Source organism: Camelina sativa, chromosome 2, assembly GCF_030686135.1.
Source record: "Camelina sativa cultivar CO46 ecotype springtype chromosome 2, ASM3068613v1".
In the NCBI taxonomy this organism is placed as follows: domain Eukaryota; kingdom Viridiplantae; phylum Streptophyta; class Magnoliopsida; order Brassicales; family Brassicaceae; genus Camelina; species Camelina sativa.
Genome location: NC_141881.1, coordinates 25,730,758 through 25,753,618, shown reverse-complemented (window position 1 = coordinate 25,753,618; position 22,861 = coordinate 25,730,758). Strand labels below are relative to the sequence as shown.

The window sequence follows — 22,861 nt, the reverse complement described above, 5'->3', positions numbered from 1 at the left end:
TATGGATTTGAGGTTAGCCGTTTTTGCCGAGAGAGAAAAGAGAAAGAGAAATAGAGAAAGTCGTGAAAAATTGGAAGAAGAAAATAGGCAAAAAAAAACTGTCTTTTCTATTTACACATTATCCAACCAAAACGTGACACGTAGCGTGTCCTATTGGTTGCTTTTGATTCTTTTGATTCCTTCTTCAGAAACATATCTATGAAAAGTGGACCATATTTTTAGGTTTTTGATTTATTTTTGGGCCTTAAATCGGTTAATCAACCCTAAAGCAACTCCAGTAGATATGCTCTAACCACTCTTTCGTAAACATGGAATGTTTAACCGATCCATTCCGGATCGACCGAATTGGTACGAAAGTTGTAACATGGGAATTGTAACATCCGCAAACCAAATTCTGTGATTTTTGGAAGGAGTGTCGATCGACACCCTTGTGGCATCGATCGACACCCCTTTGTCTGGGTTCGTCGGGTTTGTTTTAATTCGCAATTTTGGTTTGGTTGGTTTGGTTTAGTTATCTAAACCGAGTATATAAGTGGAGAAGCGACAAATGAAGGGTTTAAGGGTGTGTGGTCGCCGTTTTCAGAGTTAGAGAGAGAGGAGAGAGCCTATTGTGGTTGAAGGAGATTAAAGGAGAAAGATCAGAATCGTTAGGGTTTGGGAGGAAACAGTTTCGGCATATCAAATCGTTCTCAAAGGTAATGAAATTTGGTGGTTTTATTCCCAAGTCTTTCATCGTCATTCGCCTTTTTACAGAAGTAGATTTGGATTTAAACTCGATGAGTTATTGGCAGTTTCGTGAGACACGTTTTCTCAGACGCGAGTTGGGACCATCGGAGATTGTAACTGAGATCGTGGTCTCGTGTGGTGCCTGATCGTGCTGAAATTTTGAGAGAAGCTTCGTGACGTCTAGGGGTAGCTTTTCACCGGAGCGATTTGTTAGTTAACGGTTAGTTTTCCTTTTAGGGTTTCGTCTTTGAGACTGTTCTTTCTTGATGTTTCTGAGCAGTTTTGCTATAAGTCGTTTTTGGTTGTGTGGCTTGTTGTAGGGCGTTTCTGGGCTGTTTCAGACATTAGGAGGGTCTCAACTGGTTGTGTTGGTTGTTATAATCAGTTGATAAGGTGAGTGCATGACCATGGCTTATCTAAGCCTGAGAATCCTTTGTTGTTCTTGCTTGATTGGTGGTGCTTTGTGGTGTTGTTCTTGCTTGATTGGTTGTGTTAGTGGTGTTGTTCTTGCTTGTGGTGGTTGTGTTATTGTTCCTATAGGTTCCTGAAGGTTTTGGGTGAGGTTGGAACGGATTGGAGATGATAGGAAACGGAGGTTCGTCGTTCGGATTTGTGCAGTTCGCGTCTGCGAAGGGAGTGTCGATCGACACCAGTTAGGTGTCGGTCGACACCATGTTTGGCCAGTGTCGATCGACACCTCTCTGGTGTCGGTCGACACCAAGTTGCTTGTTATGTGATTTCCTGGTTTGTTTGTGTTTGGTTGTTATTTGTTAAGCATTGGTTTCTCAGTGGCTTGTGTGTATAGCCCAGTAGATGGGAGGATTGCCTCACTAAGTATTTGTGATAATACTTACGCATCTCAATTGTTGTTTGTGGTGTGCAGGTAAAGGTATGTGACGTGGAATCATGGCGATGAGGAGGAGGATGATCTAGGGTCTCGTTTGTGTGTTGTTGGTCTTTGCTATATTGTTTATATTGGGAACCTTGGATAGATATATGCTAGGTTGTTGGATAGAATGCTTAGGATTGGTATTGTATTGATGTTGTAATGGTTCTGTAGGGTTGGTATGTTTCCGCTGTGTGTATTGGTTGTTATTGGTTTAAAGAGGAGTTGTGATTTAGGTTGGTCTAGTTAAGTAGTATGGGCTGCTTAATTATGTATTGTATTTAATGTTATTATTAAAAAAAAAAAAAAGGTCGGGTTGTTTCATTTTGGTATCAGAGCCCATACGGTTCTAGGATGGTTAAGTGAATGATTTAGAGTGGTTTAGGAATTTAATTGGTGGAATTATTTTCCTGTAGCTGGATGCATGCTGTTGTGTTATGAAATTGATTATGCGTGGTTAGTCAATTGTTTGTGGTATGGAGTCCTAGTATCATCCTCTTCGAGCCTTCAATGAGATTCCACGGTAAGATGTGTACTCTTTGTGCGGTTTTTGAATTGGGTGCTTAGCCTTCTGTTCTGGGTAGTGCAGATGGCTAGAGAGGATGCTGTTGGTCGCGGTCGTGGTCGTGGTCGTGGGCGTGGTCGTGGTCGTGGTCGGGGACGAGGTCAGGTTCCTGAGGCCAGTGTGAGTGTAGCCCAGAGCATGGCCAGTGAGGAGGTGGCGGAGTCACAGGTTCATCCTAGTGTGTCTGGAGACCAGGCTGGTTTTGGTGACGGCAGGGCGGATGGGCCCGGTGTCGGTCACGGTGTTGCCCCGGGTGTGGGGGTTGCAGCAGGAGGTGCTCCAGGCAGGGAGGATGTCTTGATGGACTTGCTAGCTCAAGTTTTGCAGCGACTTCCAGCAGTAGTGCCGCCAGTGGGTGGTGGTCAGGATCCAGTGGTGCCGCCAGTGGTTGGTGGGCAGGGTCCAGTGGTGCCGCCAGTAGTTGGTGGGCAGGTTCCAGTAGTGCCGCCAGGGGTTGGTGGGCAGGTTCCAGAGGTGCAGCCTGCGGCGGGTTTGCAGGCAGGTGTGCAGCCGGGGGCCGAGGCAGTGGATGCTCAGTATGTGCGGATGATGGAGCAGCTGCGGCATGTGGGAACAGGGTATTTCTCAGGAGGTACCGATCCGAGTGTAGCGGATGAGTGGAGAGAGCGGATGGAGGATATTTTCCTTTCGCTTAGGTGTCCCGACCGGTACAGGGTGGATCTGGCAGTGTTTTACTTGTCAGGAGATGCTCGTGTGTGGTGGAGGTCGGTGACAGCACGGAGGGTGCAGCGGGGTATGTCTTGGGGAGATTTTGTGAGGGAGTTTAACTCCAAGTATTTTCCTCAGGAGGCTCTTGATCGTATGGAGGCACGGTTCTTGGGGTTGACTCAGGGGGACCGTACAGTGCGGGAGCTGGATGCAGAGTTCAGTCGGCTTGTGGGGTATGCAGGCCGGGCTTGGGAGCCAGAGTCGGCTCAGGTGCGGAGGTTCTTGCTGGCTTTGCGAGATGATCTGAGGACTCGGTGCAGAGTGAGGAGCTATGCTACGAGAGCGGAGCTGGTTGAGGTTGCAGCTGGGATAGAGGATGACTTGAGGTCACAGTTGGTGGTTGTCAGTCCAGCGGCTCAGACAGAGAAGACATTGGAGCAGGGCATACCAAGCAAGGATAGGCCGGCAGAGCAAAGGCGTAAGAGGAGGCGGGAAGAGACGACAATGGCAAACCAGGGTAGCCAGAGATGCTATGGGTGCGGGAGCACGGATCACACGTTGGCAAACTGTCCCAAGAAAGGTGACTTGCAGGAGTATCGTCGTTTGTGTTATCATTGTGGGGAGGAGGGGCATATCAGGCCTTTCTATCCTAAGAGGAGGCAGATGATGGAGGTTGTGGCACAGCCGAAGGGAGGACCGGGTGCCCATTCCAGCGCTTAGTTTTAGCTTTTGTTTTTCATTCTTTCATTTTGTATTTTCGTTTGGTTTTGTAAACGATTATTGCATTGAGGTTTTAATAAAGGTTGGAGTTATTTTTGGATTTGGGAATTGTGGAAAAACCACTGGAAAGGAATAGCACGGAAATTCTATAAATGTACGGTTTCCATAAATAGAAGGTTGCTATAAATGGAAAGTTTCCATAAATAGAAGGTTGCTATAAATGGAAAGTTTTATAGGAGTTAGAGCTTTTCTATTTTTTGAAAAGTGTATGGAAATACCTTGGGGGTAGGGTGTTCCAGGGTGACCGGGTGGTGGTCATGGTGGTGTTCGGGATATGAGTTTTCGTGAGGGCGCAATGCTAAAAGAGGAAAGTTTCTAAAAATAGAAGTTTCCAGAAATGGAAAGTGTTGAGGTAGATCTAGTCGGGAGATACTCGTTGACATCGGACTTATTTGCTCAGGATTGTGTGGGCCCAACTCATGTGATACCGATAGCTCGATGGACTTTGTGGCCAGAGAGTGGGAGTGGTATGTTTGCTTCGGATGACGATCCGTGAGCGCGCTTTAGGGTGACGACCTTAGAGCGGGATTTTGAGACTCCCTGGATACCGTAGCTGTGAGCCGCGGCTCGGCAGTGAGCCGGTATGTCTCGAGGGTTGCGACCCGAGAGCGGGGGGAGTGGGCGTGTGAGGCTCCCTGGATACCGTAGCTGTAGGCTGTGGCCTGGCAGTGAGCCGGTATGACTCGAAGGTTGCGACCTGAGAGCGGGGGGAGTGTGTGTGTGAGTGACTTCCTGGATGCCGTAGCTTAAGGCGGTTGGCCTGATAGCGAGCCGGCATGATTCGTTGGTTGCGACCACGGACGGGGGAAGCACTGAGTTGTGAGCAAATAGTGTCTTTGATGTGAGTATATTGACTAGAGGGAGACCTCGTGGTTCAGTCGGAGGTGTGCGGGCTGTTGCGACAGTTGCACGGGAAACCTTGGCTGACGGTGTTCAGTCTGGTCGGAGGACGTGCGGGCCGTGTTGACGGTGGCATGGAGGTCCTTGACGGATGGACGGTGTTGCGGGATTCGAGGACGAATCCTTATTGGTGGGGGAGAATTGTAACATCCGCGAACCAGATTCTGTGATTTTTGAAAGGAGTGTCGATCGACACCCTTGTGGCATCGATCGACACCCCTTTGTCTGGGTTCGTCGGGTTTGTTTTAATTCGCAATTTTGGTTTGGTTGGTTTGGTTTAGTTATCTAAACCAAGTATATAAGTGGAGAAGCGACAAATGAAGGGTTTTAGGGTGTGTGGTGGCCGTTTTCAGAGTTAGAGAGAGAGGAGAGAGCCTATTGTGGTTGAAGGAGATTAAAGGAGAAAGATCAGAATCGTTAGGGTTTGGGAGAAAACAGTTTCGGCATATCAAATCGTTCTCAAAGGTAATGAAATTTGGTGGTTTTATTCCCAAGTCTTTCATCGTCATTCGCCTTTTTACAGAAGTAGATTTGGATTTAAACTCGATGAGTTATTGGCAGTTTCGTGAGACACGTTTTCTCAGACGCGAGTTGAGACCATCGGAGATTGTAACTGAGATCGTGGTCTCGTGTGGTGCCTGATCGTGCTGAAATTTTGAGGGACGCTTCGTGACGTCTAGGGGTAGCTTTTCACCGGAGCGATTTGTTAGTTAACGGTTAGTTTTCCTTTTAGGGTTTCGTCTTTGAGACTGTTCTTTCTTGATGTTTCTGAGCAGTTTTGCTATAAGTCGTTTTTGGTTGTGTGGCTTGTTGTAGGGCGTTTCTGGGCTGTTTCAGACATTAGGAGGGTCTCAACTGGTTGTGTTGGTTGTTATAATCAGTTGATAAGGTGAGTGCATGACCATGGCTTATCTAAGCCTGAGAATCCTTTGTTGTTCTTGCTTGATTGGTGGTGCTTTGTGGTGTTGTTCTTGCTTGATTGGTTGTGTTAGTGGTGTTGTTCTTGCTTGTGGTGGTTGTGTTATTGTTCCTATAGGTTCCTGAAGGTTTTGGGTGAGGTTGGAACGGATTGGAGATGATAGGAAACGGAGGTTCGTCGTTCGGATTTGTGCAGTTCGCGTCTGCGAAGGGAGTGTCGATCGACACCAGTTAGGTGTCGGTCGACACCATGTTTGGCCAGTGTCGATCGACACCTCTCTGGTGTCGGTCGACACCAAGTTGCTTGTTATGTGATTTCCTGGTTTGTTTGTGTTTGGTTGTTATTTGTTAAGCATTGGTTTCTCAGTGGCTTGTGTGTATAGCCCAGTAGATGGGAGGATTGCCTCACTAAGTATTTGTGATAATACTTACGCATCTCAATTGTTGTTTGTGGTGTGCAGGTAAAGGTATGTGACGTGGAATCATGGCGATGAGGAAGAGGATGATCTAGGGTCTCGTTTGTGTGTTGTTGGTCTTTGCTATATTGTTTATGTCGGGAACCTTGGATAGATATATGCTAGGTTGTTGGATAGAATGCTTAGGATTGGTATTGTATTGATGTTGTAATGGTTCTGTAGGGTTGGTATGTTTCCGCTGTGTGTATTGGTTGTTATTGGTTTAAAGAGGAGTTGTGATTTAGGTTGGTCTAGTTAAGTAGTATGGGCTGCTTAATTATGTATTGTATTTAATGTTATTATTAAAAAAAAAAAAGGGTCGGGTTGTTTCAGAAAACCACAGAAAACACGACTTATTTGAATAACCCGGTAACTCAAATTGATATATAATTTCATTTAATTGTAAAATATAAATTCTAACCATTCTTTTATAAATTCAAACCGACATATAATTTTTTTAAGTATAAAATTTAAACTCTAATCCTTTTTTATAAATCCAAATCAACATAACTTCCTTAATAAAATATTTACAGAATTTGTTTGCTTAATTTGTTTTGTTTTTTATTTTAATTTTGATTTATTTTTTAAATATAATATGATCATCCCTAGGCGTGAACCCAAAATTTTTTCACCATACTCTCTCGTAGTTAATTTTCATAGATATTCTCTTTAGTTGATAAGATTACCATATTCTTTAAATTAAAGGATTCCCTAATTAATATATATATAAATACATATCTCTATAGATTGAATCTACTGCCAAAATGAGCAAAATGTGATTAATTCATATTATTATTTCTGTATTTATATTTTCTTTATATATAGATGTAAGAGAGAGAAGAAGATATTGAGAGGAAAAAATGAAAGAACATATATTTTGTAAGTTTCTAGTCGTAATGATGTTGTTATCATCATCTCAAATTCAGGGTAAGAGATGTGATGATTCAGGCATAGAAGTTCTTATAGCATGTCCATATTCTATCTACAAGGAGTTTCCAACTCCGCCAAGACCATCTCAAGGTTGTTGCAATCTTCTCCATATCATCGGAATGAAATGCGTATGCGAAGTTATCAATAAGGAAATCGAAGCCATCATAGATATGCAAAAGCTCGTTAATTTTGCTGCTGCTTGTGGCCTTCCTCTTGCTCCTGGTTCACAATGCGGAAGTAAGTCCAAGCTTAGCCCACGTTTTTTTTGTTTTTGCCAGTCAATCTAATGCGGCTTGTTAATTTTTATTATATTATTTTATATACGCACAATCTGTTTTTTGAAGAAAAAACATGAATGGTAACTAAAAGATATTTAAATGAATCCACGAGAGCTATTCAAGCCCTAGGTATATATATCACCACCGCTAGTTGTCCGAAACATGTATCTGATATTGAATATAATTAGTTATGTTTTGGAGTTTGTACGGTTGTGATATGTTATTAGATCATAACTTTAATTTGTTTTGTGTTTATTTTTCGCAGGTTACCTAGTTCCCGGTGGCACGAAGCGACAACATGAGTAAGTTACTGAGAATCCATTGGTATGAGTCAGTAATCAAATATTTAAATTCAATATTCAAAAACACATGGGCATATCAAATTAAAATTTAAAATATATGATGAAAATGGAGAAAACAACATTGATACATTACAATTATAAATTAGGTATGGAATTTAAATTAGGTAGTCAATAATCAAATATTTAAATGCAAGAGATGAAAGACCAAACAACAAATCTGAGGGTTGTGACGATGAGCTAAATTTGCTGCTTCAAATTAACTCAATCCTAGCTAATTAGAGCCAGACCGATTCGGGCCGAATTACTAACAATAATCCACATTGTTCCAATTCTTTTATAGATAATACTTGGATTCACGCCTCTTTTTATTCACCTGCTCATAAATTGAGGGAAAAAAATTTGTATACACCATTGTATAGTTAAAAACTCAAACCACTCTTTTATAAACCAAACCGATGAATAATTTCGATTTAATTGTAAAATCTAAACTCTAACCACCTTATTTGTAAACCTAAACCGATATATAATTTTGTTTTAATTATAAAATCTAAACTCTAGCCATCTTCTTTATAAACTTAAATCGACATATAATTTTATTTTTTGTTGTAAAATCTAAATCCTAACCACATCATTTGTAAATCTAAATCAACAGATAGTTTTGTTTTAGTAGTAATCTATAATCTAATCACCTCATTTATAAACCCAGATGGACACATTATTTCGCTCTAATGGTAAAATATAAACTTTAGTTCTTATTTATAAACTCAAACCGATATATAACCATATTTTAATTGTAAAATCTAAACCAAGCTAATATTTAATTTTTTTTAATAAAAGTATATAAAATTTGTTTGCTTAATTAATTTTGCTTTTTAATTTAATATTTATTTATTTTTTAAATAAAATATTATTTAAAAAATTTTGATTCATTGGAAAAAGAGGAGGTGAATACAAACGTTCACCCGAATCGATTTGTTTATAAAATTTGTTTGCTTAATTAATTTTGCATTTTTTTTTCTTTTAAGGGCCAAGTCGAATCGAGCCGGTCCATTCAAAACTTATCTCTCTAGCTGGAAGTAAAATTTGTTATTATTTTTCCACACTTGATAATTTACCATTTGAGAATTCCAGTTTTTTTTTTTTTTTGGGGTTTATGTTTTGGGATAGGATGTTCCCGCCACATGGCATATGTCGAGAGAAGGTGTATATTTTATGAACTTGATTAAAACTGAACTTGCGTAACGAAATAGAAATTATGAAGTGACTTTAGTGCAGTGTCAGGAAGTAAGTCTATTTGTATAAGGCACCATCACACAACGGATCGAGTCCCGCTTCCTATGAATATAGGAATTTGGCTAATGGGCCGGCCAGTTGTAGCCCAATAATTGACAAAAAAAAAATAACAAAATAGAAATCTATGGGCTTGATAAGCACAATCAAACACATAATTTTTTTTTATGAAATTATAATTAATTAAAAATCAAACCAGAAATAAAAATCAATAGATTAGTAAAAACCAATAATAGAAGGGCTTGAACTTCATCATATTCACTATTATTAGTTAAATCATTAAAGAATTTGTCAAATTGCTCAAAATATTAATTGCCTACTAACACTAGCAAACATGCAAAATAACACAAGTTCAACAAAAAAAAAATAACACTATCATTATATGACACAAGTTTTGTAGAAGTCACTTTTCCAATCAAAGGTTTGTACAGTTAGGAGTTTTCTATTTTAACTTTGTAAGTAAATTAAGAAGTTATTAGGTTCGGACCGTTGATTTCAAAAACTAAGTTTGCTATAATATTAATAATATATTACGCATGTATGGGGTTATATTTGGAAAAAAAAATTTAAGAACATTATTTGATTTGTTTTTAATCCGGGTTTAAAAAAAATTATCAGATTTGTTTTTGTTATTTACAATAACACCTATATAAAAAAAATATGGTATGTTTATTTCCAGACAGAATATAGTAACAGAATTGTGGTGTATCATATGCAATATTTGATATTTTAAAGTTTAATTAAGATTTTGATCCAATTTTACGATCTCGTCTCTTATCTTTATTTTTCGCCATGTTTTTTTAAACAAAGTTTTATACATTGGTATTTTGGGATGATTATGAAGAACTAAAAATTGTAAAAAACCAATTTTATATGTAATTTAATATATTAAGGGTTTAACTTCAACTTTTTATATATTTAAAATTTTACTTAAATATTAATATTACTTAAATTTTTAATAGAGTTTAAATATTATAATATATTTGTAACATCCGTGAACCAAATTGGAGATGGATGTCGATCGACACCAAGGGTAGTGTCGATTGACACTAGTTTTTCTGGTTCGACCAGATTGATTTGAATTGTTGATTTTGGGTTGGTTTGGTTCAATGGAAGCCGGAACCGACATATTTAAAGGAGAAGTCGACTAAGGGTTTTGGGGGAGAGCTTATGGTCGCCGTGGAGAGAAGAAGAAGAGAGAAGGAGAAAGACAAAGAGAGATTAGGAGTTTGATCCTGAGAGAAAAGGGAGCCTCGAGGAGGGTTAAGAGGAGCGGAGGGATCTGTTTTGACGGTTCTAGGAGGAGAGAAGCAGAGAGATTTGTGGTGCTCTCACTTGGAAGGGATGGGAAATGAGATCCATTATTTTTATGTGTGAGGAGAAGGATGTGATTACTTGGTGGTGGATTAGGAGAGTCAATGAAGCTTTCTCATGGTTGTTATCCAGGTAAGTCGTGTTGTTTGATGCTTTATCGATTAGGGAATAGATGGTTGTGAAGAATTAGGGTTTTGCGGCGAGAAGAAGCTTGAAGGGAGGCTCGGATCGGGATTTCCGGGTTGGTGTTGGTTGACATTATTGTGGTGTCGACCGACACCAACACCAGGGGATGAACAGCGCAAACTTGTTCGAGAGGGCTACTTCGGAGCAATGTTTGGAGGATGAAACGAAGTCCGATTTGGCTGAATTTTGGTAGGTAGCTTCGTGGTGCTATAAGCTTCATATCCAACGGTTGGTTTGTGAAATGAACCGTTGGTTTATGATTTATTCAAGTGTTTGTATTGTGGTTTGTTATAGATGGTTTTGTGGTAAGGTTGGGGTGTCGAGCGACACCAAAGTGGTGTCGGTTGACACTAGTATGTTGTTGTGTGTTTGGGTCTTATGAGGACATCTAGAGTTAGGTTTAGATGAGGAGAGATTGATGGAAGTGATGCCGCGAGCGTCGCTGTGTGTGTTGGTTTGCAAGTGGTGTGATGAGTGACGTTCGACACCAGGTGGAAGTGCCGTTTAACACTAGAGGAGTTGATAGTGAGTTGGAATAATTGTGGGGAAGTGTTGTCCGTGTCTGGAAGGAATCAAATATTCCAGTGCACCTCTCTTGTTTTTGGTCGCTAGGGATGGTTGGTTGTGCGACTTAGTAACTAGATGAGGTGGTGTTTGGTGTATTTGTGGAAGTTTTGTAAGAAGCGATTTCTATGCCGGTTGTTTGGTCGGAATTATGGGGTTCCGGTGAGATCGTTTCCCGTGGATCCTGTAAGAGGATTGGGAATCCGGGTGCGGTCGTTTCAATATTAAACTTGCAACAGAGTTTAAATATTTATAATTATTAATATTACTTAAATTTTTAATGGAGTTTAAATATTATAATATATTAAACTTTCAATAGAGTTTAAATATTTATAATTATTTAAAAAATTAAATATTTATAATATGTGTACCTTTCAAAAGTTTCAATATTTATAATATTTAAATTTTAAAAAAAATAAATATTATAATATTTTGAAACGATGAAAAGTTTTAAAAATACTCAAATAAAAGAAATATATGTCCTATTTAGCTGATGTGAGACTCTACATACACTTTTCTATATCTTTTAATATACAATCAAATAAATTTGTTTACATATATAAATTTTCAATTTTTAATTCTTTCCATCAATACTAATCATAATTAATTACTTTAATTTCGTTAAAAAAATATTGCAAAATTTAAACTAAATGATTATTTGTTTTTATTAATTGTATTAAATTGATTTGTTGTTTCCGTCAATATCTCACAATATAAAAGTAAATCAAATATGTTTACATAGATATATATATATATATATATATATAATTTTGATTTTAATTCCTTGATTATTATAAAAGCGAACTTTAAACTGCTTCCAAAGATATTGAGTAATTATCGGGTTCTATTTATATGGCATTTAGAATTTTTTTTTCGTTGTCTTATATTACACCAGAAAAGAGAAAACATAGTAGCCCAAAAGGGGAAGAAAAACAGAGAAGCAAAGGAAGAAACACTGCAAATAGTTGATGGTGAAGCCAAATCGCTCTTCAACCACTGTGAGCTGCAGTGAAACGTCCAACCGAACACTTTATTCTTCTGCAATAATCTGGTCGTAGAGCCACGAGGGACCTCCTAAATATGACTGGAACCGCCCATCCCGTGTCACACTCCTGGCAATAGCTGAAGCCACTCGATTCGCCGACCGCCCCACTTGTTGACACTCCCACGTATCAAAACCAGCACAGACCTGATAATTTTCCTGTAACATGAAGCAAAAGCGAGGCCACTCTTGGGGATTGGTGATTGCTTGCACTACCTGGGCACTATCAATGGCTATAATTACCCTCTCCACATTTAGATCCCTTAAGGCATGTAGAATTAAATTTCGATTTTCTTATATATGAAACGAAATTGATTAAATTCATTTTAAACAAAAAAAATCTGTTTGGATAGGCATTTATAACTGATCCGTTTGATCACATTATACACGATCCAAATATAAATATTCCGGGTCAACCCTAGATCCGTGAATTTTCAAGACTTAATCTAATGACATTACATTTAATTATCTCTAATTCTATGTCTACTTAATTAAAAAGGTTTCCTTTTCAATAGTATACTAGACTGAGATCTGTGCTAGAGCACGGGTTGAAATCCATTTTATTTATGTTATAGTTTTAGAATAAAATATAATTTATATGATTAATAAAAAAAAATTTTGGATAAAACATTATGCAATAACATCATATGTTAAATTATGATGCCTTGAAAAAAATACATATTTTGTAAGTTTTATATTGTTAATTTTGTAATGTTATGTATGAGAAATAGTTATGTTTGTTGTTGTTTTAATTTTAATTTTTGAACATGTTTGGTGAAATCTTTTTAATATGACCCATGCTTAAGATCTCGGAAATCACGATTAATTGTGATAAATTGCCAAAATTTTATTCTTTTTTACGCCTAATAGTATATTTTTATGCATATCAGAATATATTTTGTAACAATACATGAAATACTAAAAAAAATTATTTTGGAAATGAAATACTAAAGATTTTATTTTAAAAATTGTATAAATCATTGGAACATTCTCTTTAAGAGGATTCTTTAGTACATTTTTACGTGTATTCATATAGCCTACGGATTGACCAATTAATCTATAATTTTTTTTTGTAATCAACCTATATTTAATTTATAACCTATTTTGTAACCAACTTATAAAAATTATATAGTTACAATAAATAGTTGTGTACTCACGTTTTTATTATATAGGGGATATAATTTTGTTATTTAGTTTTTTGTAAAAATTGAGGATAATTGGTTTTGGATTATTATAAACCCCATGTGGTCAATTTTTTTAAATAAAGGTATAAAATAAACAATTAAAAAATATACTGTATTCTTTATTTCCAATTTTCCTTTATTTCTATTAAGTTGTTGACCAAAAAAGAGTAATGTAGCTAATTTTCATAGATATCTCTTTAGTTGATACTGTTACCATATTCTTCTACCAAAAAAAAAATATTGTTACCCTATTCTTTAAATCAAAGGATTCCCTAATTAATAGATACTAGGATATATTCCGTGCTTAAAGCACGGGTCAACATTTTTAAAAGATTACAATATAATAATAAAACTGTTATATATTTTAAAAAATATTATTTTGTTTGAAATAATATTTATTTTTAATTGTTGTATAAATGTATATATGTCTTTTTAATACTACTTATTTTAGAATATTATAGTATTTTATTTTTTGATGTATATTACAGTTTTATATTGTTTGTTGTATTTGCATCAATATTTTATAAAATATGAAGTAGTAATTTTAATATTATAATTGTGAGCAAATAAAATTTATTAATTTATCAACTATATAAATTTAGTTTATCAACCCGCCAATGTGGAAATTAAAAAAAAAAATTCATATAGATTGAGTAATATATATTTTACATTAAAAACAGAGTAATATATCTTCGTTTTTAAAAATTCAAATCACAACATATGCAGAAATGTTTTTGCATATTTATTAATCATAAGTATTATATTAAAATTCCAAACAATTTGTAAATAAAATAAAAGAAAGATGATAGGAGAATCATAATTTGAAATCTTAATAAAATCTTCGAAATCTAGTTATTAAAAATAATTTTATTGTCTACTTAGATATAAAATCGTAGTTTTTGAAATTCTGATTGGTTAATATTTAAAAATAATATTTAGTAAGTTTCATCTATAATCTTATTAAAGAGAGAAAATATTTTTTTAAACTAATAATTATTTGTATTTTTAAAAAATCTTTGCTGTTAATTATTTTTTAGATTTTTTTTTTCAAGTGCAAATTAGTTTTGATTTGAATATATTTTTTTTTACTTTTCTAGATTATTTATTTTTGATCTTTCAGCATTTTTTATTTTAAATTAATTAATTAATTAATCTTAATTAAAATTTTCTAGTGGCAATTGAATATAATTTTTTGCACATTTTAAGGTTAGTTTCATATTTGTACTTCTCAATTAATATAGTAGGATAAATTTGTATCTCTATATAGATTGAACTGCTGCCAAAATAAGCAAAATGTGATTAATTCATATTCTAATTTTTGTATATATATTTTTTGTTTTACATAGATGTTAGAGAGAGAAAAAAAATTGGAGAAAAAAAAATGAAAGAACATATATTTTGTCAGTTTTTAGTCGTTATGATGTTGTTGTCAGCATCTCAAATTCAGGGAGAGCGATGTCATGATTCAGGCGTAGAAGGTCTGAGGGCATGTTCATATTCTATCTACAAGAGGCTGCCTACTCCGCCAAGACCATCTGACATCTGAAGGTTGTTGCACTAATGTCCGCCTCGCCGGAATGAAATGCGTTTGCGAAGCTATCAGTACTTAAGTAATCGAAGACGTCAATGTCGCTGCTGCTTGTGGCAGTCCTCTTGCTAGCTTTTTCTTTTGCCGGTCTATCTAACTTACTATACCATGCCTTTGATTTACTTATGTTTTTTTGTCTCCGCAGGATTCCTAGTTCCCGCCCCGGTGGCATGATGAGACATCATGACTGAGTTATATTGAGAATCTACTACAGGTTGTTGTAACTTATTGGAAAAAGTAAAGTGTATTAAATGCACGAATAATTTGAGACCGCTCCTGTTTTTCTTAAAAAAAAATCCTATTGTAAATAATCAATATTTATAAACACATATAGGCCAATCAAATTAAATTTTAAAATAAATACTTGTACAGTAAAATTACAAATTAGGTATGCAATTTATTGGTCGGTTACTAACAAATCCGAGAAAAACGCGAGTAAGTTTGTGAGGATGAGCCAAATTTAGTGGTTCAATGTTGCTCAATCCTAATTAGAGCCAAGCTGGTTCGGGCCGGATTACTAACACTAACCCACATTATTCCAATTCTTTAGCTATATGAATACTTATGACACGCGTAGACATGCCATAACTCATGATAGTTTCAATGCTTTTTAGCTAGAATTTTTATTTCATTAATAGTTTAGAAGTAGTAAATCACTCTTAAGCGCTTACAAGAGTGCAAACCCTAGCTTCTCTATAAACCTTACCTGGTCGGCACAGATAATTTTTGTTCGGAGCACAATGAGAATCTTCCGAACAAATACACAGCCCTTCCAATGCACAACCTGGCTTCACAATCGTTACGTTTCCTTTTAAACCAAAAATCTGATCAGTCCATTCTGTAGAAAACAACCCCGACGGATCCAATCTCTCCTTTATTTTCAAAAACGCGTTTGCGTTTTTGTATTTTCTAATGGCACCATCAAAAGCTACGTTCCTGTTCTTCCCCCAATGAGGCAAGGCGTTGTATTTCAATATGGCTATTTGCTCGATCTCTTCCATGTAATCCTCATAGAGACGTGGTGTCAAAGGATCATCTTTGCTTCTGTAGTAAGTTAGGTCAAAGTCTAAAGCTTTTTCTTCTTTCCCTAGATAAGCAGTAGAGGATGTGACATAGCGGACTAGAACACCATTGTTGAGTTCTAGGCCGCAGAGAGATTTTGGCTCAATCTTCACAAGTGCTTTGATGTCGTTGATGAAATCTTTGACATGTGTGAGAGGAACACTTAATGCTGTTTGGTAAAAAAACTCGCCTTTAATTCGTGGATCCCACGGACAAGCCGTAATCAGTCCGTTCTGATGACTATCTAGACACGCACCGGAAGACATCATACGGTCTTGGCTTCCGATGACCGGATAGCCTGTAAATAGAAAGCCTACAGTGGAAATAAAGTGAATATGTAAAATAAGTTAGAAAAAATCTAATATGCAAGATCATTCAATCAAGAGAGAGTACCATTGTTGGTTAAACCGTATGAGATTCTAAACAACAAAGATGTTACTATCTTTGCTCTCACACACTTGTTGTTTGCCTCACCCGACGACTCGTCACTCTCCTCTTCATTTCATATCATGAAACAAAATCATATAAAATTTAGAAATACTGTATTATAAGTTTATAACTATACAAATTATATATATATGAGTGATAAATAAATAAACGAACCTAAGGATCTGGTGAAGGCTAAGGCCAGAGACACTTGTGAACGGAATGGGAAAAAATTGAACAAGCCATTGCCTGAAACGTTGCCCGGAACTCGATCATCAATTCGATACAGCACTTTGCCTTGGCTTGGTAACCATATGAAATCCGAAAACTCATGTTTTTCCCCAAAAGTCACGGCTTGCTCTCCAAAATCAGTGTCATCTATCATCACATATGTCAACGATCTCTTGAACATTGGTTGCAACTTGAAAGTTACCTTCCCAAAAACATACGATTAACAAGCAAACGTTATAATTAGAATTTTCGTTAATACTTACTAATAAAAACAAAGATTTAAAACGGGTCAGGTTTTAAACCAGGTCTGTCCAGCCTAAATTTATTATATTCGAACGAGTGCACTGACTTGGAAATAGGACTGCATACATGTGACTAATCCATTTTGATTATTCAAAATTTGAAAATTACTGAAAATAAAAATATGCACAATCACCTAAAATGTCCCAATATACTTCAAACGCGCTCACATGCACTAATTGTGGCGTTAGGATGTGCCGTAATCTTATTAGAACGGTGATATGTAGACAGTAAACTTTTATATTTATTTTTGGATACGTGACAGTATAGATACGTTTGGAGCATGCACAAACAAGCAAATATAGAATTATAAACGATTAAATCAGCTAATAAGTGATCTATATACCTGAGAGATAACTCCAAGAACGCCTAAAGAAACTTTGGCTGCGTTAAACTCTTCAGGATTCATAGCCTCACTAAGAACCCAAACTTTTGCATACCCTTCAGAAACGGAACCGGGGCTCACCATTCTTATCTCGGTCACGTAATCATGAACCGCACTTCCTTTACCCCACAGTGAACTTCCGTGAGCACCGGTCCCCATCATTCCTCCAACTGTAAGTCCCCACCAATACGGTGCGTATGGCAAAGCTAGCTCCAACTTAGCCGCTTCTTCGATCAGTTGCCTTAACGTCACGCCGCTCTCAACCGTCAAAGTCTTGGCATCAGGGTTGGTTCGCACCACGTTGTTTAGAAACTTCGTGCTTATGAGGATCCCGTCCTTGCCGTCAGTACAAACCAGCTTCGGGATGCTGTGAGAGTACCGAGTCACGACCCGCATTTTTTGGCCGGCTTTAGTGGCTGCAGCCACCACAAAGACCAGTTCAGCCTCGGTTCTTGGGTACGCCACCTTTGCCGCTTCACATATAGAACGGTCAGGAAAGGCTTCGTACGAGTTCGTTACTGTGCATATAGTGTTTCCAGACTCACACTTGACAGGATCAGGGGGTGGAGTGGAGGAAGCAAATGCGAAAAAGCAAAAGATCAAACTTAGCCAAAAAGCCATGTTGTAAGAAACTTTTCAAGACTAATTGCAAGGGAAAATGTTTGGGAAGCCTCTCATGATCTCATCTATATATATTACTCTCTTAGTGTCAATCATTTCAGTATATCACCACATGGTATTATTAAATAGATATTAAGAGCGGACACGTAATATGGCTATATGAACTTTTGTGGTATGTTTACAGAACAGTTTTTCTTAGTTTCAACAAATTATCACATGGTATTATTAAATAGATATTAAGAGCGGACATGTAATCGGCTATATGGCGAGCTTTTGTGGTATGTAGTAACATAAGAGTTTTTTCCTAGTTTCAACTTTCAACATATCATCACATGGTATTATTAAAGAGCGACCTGTAATTTGAGCTTTTGTGGTATAGTGTATGGTAATATATCAACATCATATTCTCAAAATACTTTTCCAAAGACAAAAGAGACAAAATCATTACATGAAATTCAGAGAAGAACTTAATTATTTAGACAGTGGACCTAGCTAGCTATATAATTAGGGCTTTTAATTACATCACATATATAGTTACTCTTTAGAACATGATATGATGATATTTGACTGACTTTAAACCGGATTTACATCACATAGAATACATAGACCCCTATTAATTATTTGAGTTTTAATGGGTAAAAGAAATGACAAAAATTACATAGACCTTCTGAAATTGAACTTTACCACAAAACACCTCATCTAACTCTAAGGCTTAAAAAAATATGATTGTATAAAAATAAAAGAAAATTAGTAGCGTTTTTGTAGACTCTCTATTAACTATGCTTATTTTTATTCTAAAATAAATTAGATGGGTTTCACATTCTTGATTGGCTACAATTTTGAATTTTACCATAATCTTCTAAGCTCATCACCAGTTTACATTAGAGAATGATAAATAAATCAAATTATGAAGCGGATTAGTGATGGTATGTGGATCCATATCTAATATTAACGAGAATGTTAAACCATCATATATATCTTTTGTTTTTTGTATGAACCAAACGATGCTGTTTAGAGATGACGAGATAATGAGTATGACTCATTTTAGTATCTTGGGTTTTCTATTTCTATGAAGAAAACATATTATAGTGGAGTACAAGACAGTGTGGTCTCTCACTCTATTTGGTAAACGTTTACATACGGCTCTTTTACGAATTCACATATTTGTGTAAGTCAGTCGTATAAACTTTGAATAAGCAAATCTTATGAGTAAATTTCAAACCGATCTTAATCAAGTACATCACTGACACTGAGTGTCTTTTTAAATAAAAAACTAATATTTGAAAGAGAAAAAAAACACTCAACTACAACGTGACAAAGGTTCAGAAGCTCTGTATTTCACTAGTAGAAGAAAATTCACAAACCTCTGTATCTGTCTTTTAATCTGTATTTAGTCAAAATACACATAACACAATCTAGTTTTCACTTTTTTAATTGTATATCAAGGAAAAAAAGAAAAAAAACCAAGTGATCAATTACAATATGAATTAGCATCATTCTTCAATAACCTTCTACACATCTTCAACCTTCTTCAACTTTCTTCAATCCATTCTTAGGCATTTCGTCAATAATAGTAATTACTGCTTTCTGAACAGTAGGGACAAGTAAGGCCTCTTCTTCTGTGGCCTGAAGAGGTTCCAAAGAATCTACAATGTCCCTCATTAAAGGCCGAGCCTTCGGGTTCCGGTTCAAGCAATGGTAAGCTAGCATTGCAGCCTTTTGAACCGCTTTAACCGGGTATTCACAGTTCATTCTTGGGTCCACAATGTTCAAGACTTTCTTCTTTTCCTTCAATAATGGAAGAGCCCAATCTATGAGGTTTTGCTCACGTGTAGGTCGTGACTTGTCTAATGATTTTCTTCCTGTTAGAAGCTCTAACAGAACTACACCAAAGCTATATACATCACTCCCCGGTGTCAAATGACCTGTCACCAAGACATCATCAGAAAGAATCCAAATAGCTAGAGTAGAAGCTGCGACAAGATGCATACTACATTCTGAAACGTGTAATTTGCAAGTTTGGAATACTGTGTTACTCACCTGTCATGATGTATTCAGGAGCTGCATAGCCATAAGTTCCCATTATGCGAGTGGAAACATGAGATTTATCTCCTACAGGACCGTCTTTAGCAAGTCCAAAATCAGACAATTTGGCATTGTACTCCTGTCAGAACAGCAATATGAAACCTCAACAATTGTGTCAATGGACAAGAGACGGGCTTGATCTAATACTAGTACTAACCATATCTAGAAGAATGTTGGAGGTTTTGAAATCGCGATAAATGACTGGTTTCTTTGCTTCGTGTAGAAAGGCAAGTCCTTTCGCTGCTCCAAAAGCAATCTTCATTCTAATTCCCCATGAAAGAGGAAGCAACACTCCTACCAAGAAGAGATACATATAACTCAGACTTCCTTATCTGTTCAAGAGTGATGTCCAGCAAGAAGACAAATGAGTGTAAGAACTCTAAAACTCACTCGAGAAAAGATTGTTCTCCACGCTACCACGAGCCATGTACTCATAGATTAGCACCCTGTGACTATCCTCACAGCAATAACCAATCAATTTCACTAAGTTTGGATGTGAAAGCTGCCCCAAGAATATCACCTCTGCCTAAACACAACATCGAGAGACAATAGATAAGAATATCAGAGACCTCTGCTACAAACTAAGGACCCAATCTGACCTCAATCTGTTATAGAGCTATGAATAAAGCTTAATCAAGAACTCTACTTTCACTCCACATGATCAGAGATATCCACATTCCTCAGTTGCAACGATTTATACTCTGTTGAGAAACTTGGAAGACAAGCAAAAAGACAGAGAGAGACTAACCAGCCATTCTCTGTGACCCTGAAAGCTATTATCACCGTCGTGAACTTTAACAGCAACAGGAAGTGGTTGAGGAACATCTTGATCATCCAAATCCTCTTTTATAAAACCTTTGTAAACACTTCCGAATCCACCACCACCAAGAACTCTGTCTTGTCTGAAATTATCTGTGATGTTCCTAAGCTCCTCGTATGTGAAAGCTATCAGAGGATTAGCTGCTGAGTCACGTCTTAGATCCTCAACTTCTTTTGGGTTTGATGGCAGCTTATGAACTTCCTTAATATGCTTATCTTCTACTGCTGGACTCTGTTCTTTTGGTGACTCTACATAGTTTCACACAAAAAGAGACAAAGAAACCAATGTTTGATTAGTTTTAATTTACTTTGATTCTTATAGGGGTCTAAAATCCAAGAACATAGAATAATATAATTAAAAATGTGACTTTGACTAATTTAGAAGAAAACAAAAAGAGAGAGAGATGAAATGGAAGGAGACTAAAGAAGAAAGAATCAGTAAGTCAAAATTCTCAACAAATGAGTCCAAACTTATAGAATAGAGAGGAAACGAATCTTAGCTTACCAATAAACACCAAAACTTACCTAATTGAAAAAGTTTGGAACCCAAAAAAAAAGTCTCAAAAGGGGAATATAAACAGAGCATAATCAGAATAATCAAGAAAAAAAAAAAAAAAAGAATACTCCATTGAATAATATGATATTTCTGAGTTTATCCTTAAGTAAATCTTGTAATTTTCCAGCCATAACCATGACAGTAACATAAAAGAAAAAGAAAAAAAAAAAACCAAAATAAGAAGGAGAAGAGGGTACAAAGGAAACCTGATTTAGCGTTTGCAGAGACTCTGTGATTTAAGGGCTCAAAGCTACACCAACAGTTACCCATTTATTCCCCAAACAACACACACACAGTGACAAATATATATATAGATAGATTACTAAATTTATCAAGAAATGAAAAAGGAAAAAAACCAACTTTTTATGATGTAAGTTACAAATTCATGCCCATAAAGAAAACATTAAGCTCTCAATTTCTCTTCTTGGAATTTTTTGTTCTGTTTTTTTTTTTCTTGGTTTCTTCCTTTCTCTCTTTAACTCTTTTTTTCAAGAACCAAAACAAAAGGTAAAGACTTAAAAAGAGATTATGAAAGAGAGACACACACACTAAGGAAAATGTTTTGTTTCTCCTTTTAGAGAGAGAAGGGAGATTCGTCGGGGGCAATGATGGGAAGAGACTAGAGGGAGGTATGAGGTGGGAGAGAAAGAGGTCTTTGGCTATGGCGGAGGTGGGCCCCCAACTTCTCTCTCTATCTCTCTTTTTCCACTGACAAATCAAAACAGAAACTCAGAAAAAGGAACAAAAACGATTAAGACATCAGTCTACTCTGGTCTGATTTCTTTTGGTCCGGTCCGGTTCGGTTGTCATTCCTATTTCTGGTTTAGTTTTCGTTTCCAATAAACCAAATTCTAATCTCTTTCGATTCACTTTAGTTTATACTAGGGCTTCAATATTGGTAATCAAACAATTCGCTTTTGTAAAAAAATAATTAAAAAAAAAAAAGAATCAACAGATTTTGGTTGACGTCAATATTGATTGAACCAAAAAATAAAAAACAAATTGATTGGGTTTAATAGTGCGCATGAATGAAGCGCATTTTGAAAACCACAACTCTCTTTTATTTTGTTCCTTCTTTTTATTTTATTTTTTTGTTTTTTTTTTATCATATCGCTTTCTTTTTGTCTAAGCGTGCGCCTTTTGCCTTTTTCCAATTCTTTCTTATTGTTCTTTTCATTATTTGTATTATATTATTTTTTTTGGTGTATTGATTTGTGTTCACATTTCATTTTAATCGAATTACTATATGTGTTTTAGTGCATAATCTCACAAAGTGGCTTAACATTTTTTATATTCGCTAATTTCTTCAAAAACAGATGTGCTCATTGGTCATTTACCCATTAGTGACTCACAAGTAGAGCTGTCGACAAACTTTATTTTTTCCTTAAACAAATATTAAGAAAACCCCAATCCATTATTATATCAAAACTTTTACTATGCATTATGGCCTTTTAAAAAAAAAAATCTCGCTTTCAAATACTGTATGTAATAGTTTGAAATGGTAGTTATTTGTGTAAATATTAAATGTAAACAAAAAAAAAAAGATATTGTGTAATTTTTTTAATTGTTTGTATACCTGAATGTTATATCCCCTATATAACGTTTTATACTGTTACATAGAGATTATACATTTTTGATTTTTCCTTGTCAAACAATGTTTATCTACAAAATATATTACCTCGTAGAATTGGAACAAGAGGATTAGTGGGTCAATTAGCATCAACTAGCATATAATTAGATGAAAATATCCTATAGACACCTTACCTAACATTTACTAATATAAAGTATAAACACTTATC

General features: G+C 36.2%; 4 protein-coding genes across 5 annotated transcripts; 2 read left to right on the top strand and 2 right to left on the bottom strand.

Annotated features, from left to right (window-relative positions):
• The first annotated feature begins 2,086 nt into the window (after nucleotides 1-2,086).
• Nucleotides 2,087-6,236, top strand: LOC147949210 (uncharacterized). Its single transcript, XM_087489586.1, has 4 exons — nucleotides 2,087-4,991; nucleotides 5,088-5,242; nucleotides 5,343-5,415; nucleotides 5,906-6,236. Exon 1 carries the CDS (start codon nucleotides 2,202-2,204, stop codon nucleotides 3,564-3,566), a length of 1,365 nt encoding a protein of 454 aa, XP_087345712.1. The 5' UTR covers nucleotides 2,087-2,201; the 3' UTR covers nucleotides 3,567-4,991; nucleotides 5,088-5,242; nucleotides 5,343-5,415; nucleotides 5,906-6,236.
• Nucleotides 6,237-6,751: 515 nt separating this feature from the next.
• On the top strand, nucleotides 6,752-8,683 carry LOC104733313 (uncharacterized). 2 transcript variants are annotated; one of them, XM_010452899.2, is made up of 3 exons: nucleotides 6,752-7,066; nucleotides 7,373-7,409; nucleotides 8,435-8,683. In XM_010452899.2, the coding sequence occupies exons 1-3, from the start codon at nucleotides 6,760-6,762 to the stop codon at nucleotides 8,487-8,489; spliced, it is 399 nt and encodes a 132-aa protein (XP_010451201.2). In that variant the 5' UTR covers nucleotides 6,752-6,759; the 3' UTR covers nucleotides 8,490-8,683. The 2 variants fall into 2 exon arrangements, with proteins under 2 accessions (XP_010451201.2, XP_087334282.1); XM_087478156.1 differs by lacking the exon at nucleotides 8,435-8,683 and adding an exon at nucleotides 7,750-7,983.
• A 6,501-nt stretch (nucleotides 8,684-15,184) lies between these two features.
• Nucleotides 15,185-17,696, bottom strand: LOC104733303 (putative L-gulonolactone oxidase 4). Its single transcript, XM_010452891.2, has 4 exons — nucleotides 16,943-17,696; nucleotides 16,243-16,498; nucleotides 16,033-16,134; nucleotides 15,185-15,952 (listed from the first exon to the last, which is right to left on the bottom strand). The coding sequence occupies exons 1-4, from the start codon at nucleotides 17,600-17,602 to the stop codon at nucleotides 15,237-15,239; spliced, it is 1,734 nt and encodes a 577-aa protein (XP_010451193.1). The 5' UTR covers nucleotides 17,603-17,696; the 3' UTR covers nucleotides 15,185-15,236.
• Nucleotides 17,697-18,921: 1,225 nt separating this feature from the next.
• Nucleotides 18,922-21,785, bottom strand: LOC104733293 (putative serine/threonine-protein kinase PBL16). Its single transcript, XM_010452883.3, is given in 7 exon segments — nucleotides 18,922-19,132; nucleotides 19,135-19,527; nucleotides 19,643-19,766; nucleotides 19,845-19,981; nucleotides 20,078-20,213; nucleotides 20,436-20,755; nucleotides 21,269-21,785. Coding segments are annotated over 7 exon segments (1,233 nt in total). The 5' UTR covers nucleotides 21,333-21,785; the 3' UTR covers nucleotides 18,922-19,073.
• Nucleotides 21,786-22,861: the final 1,076 nt, after the last annotated feature.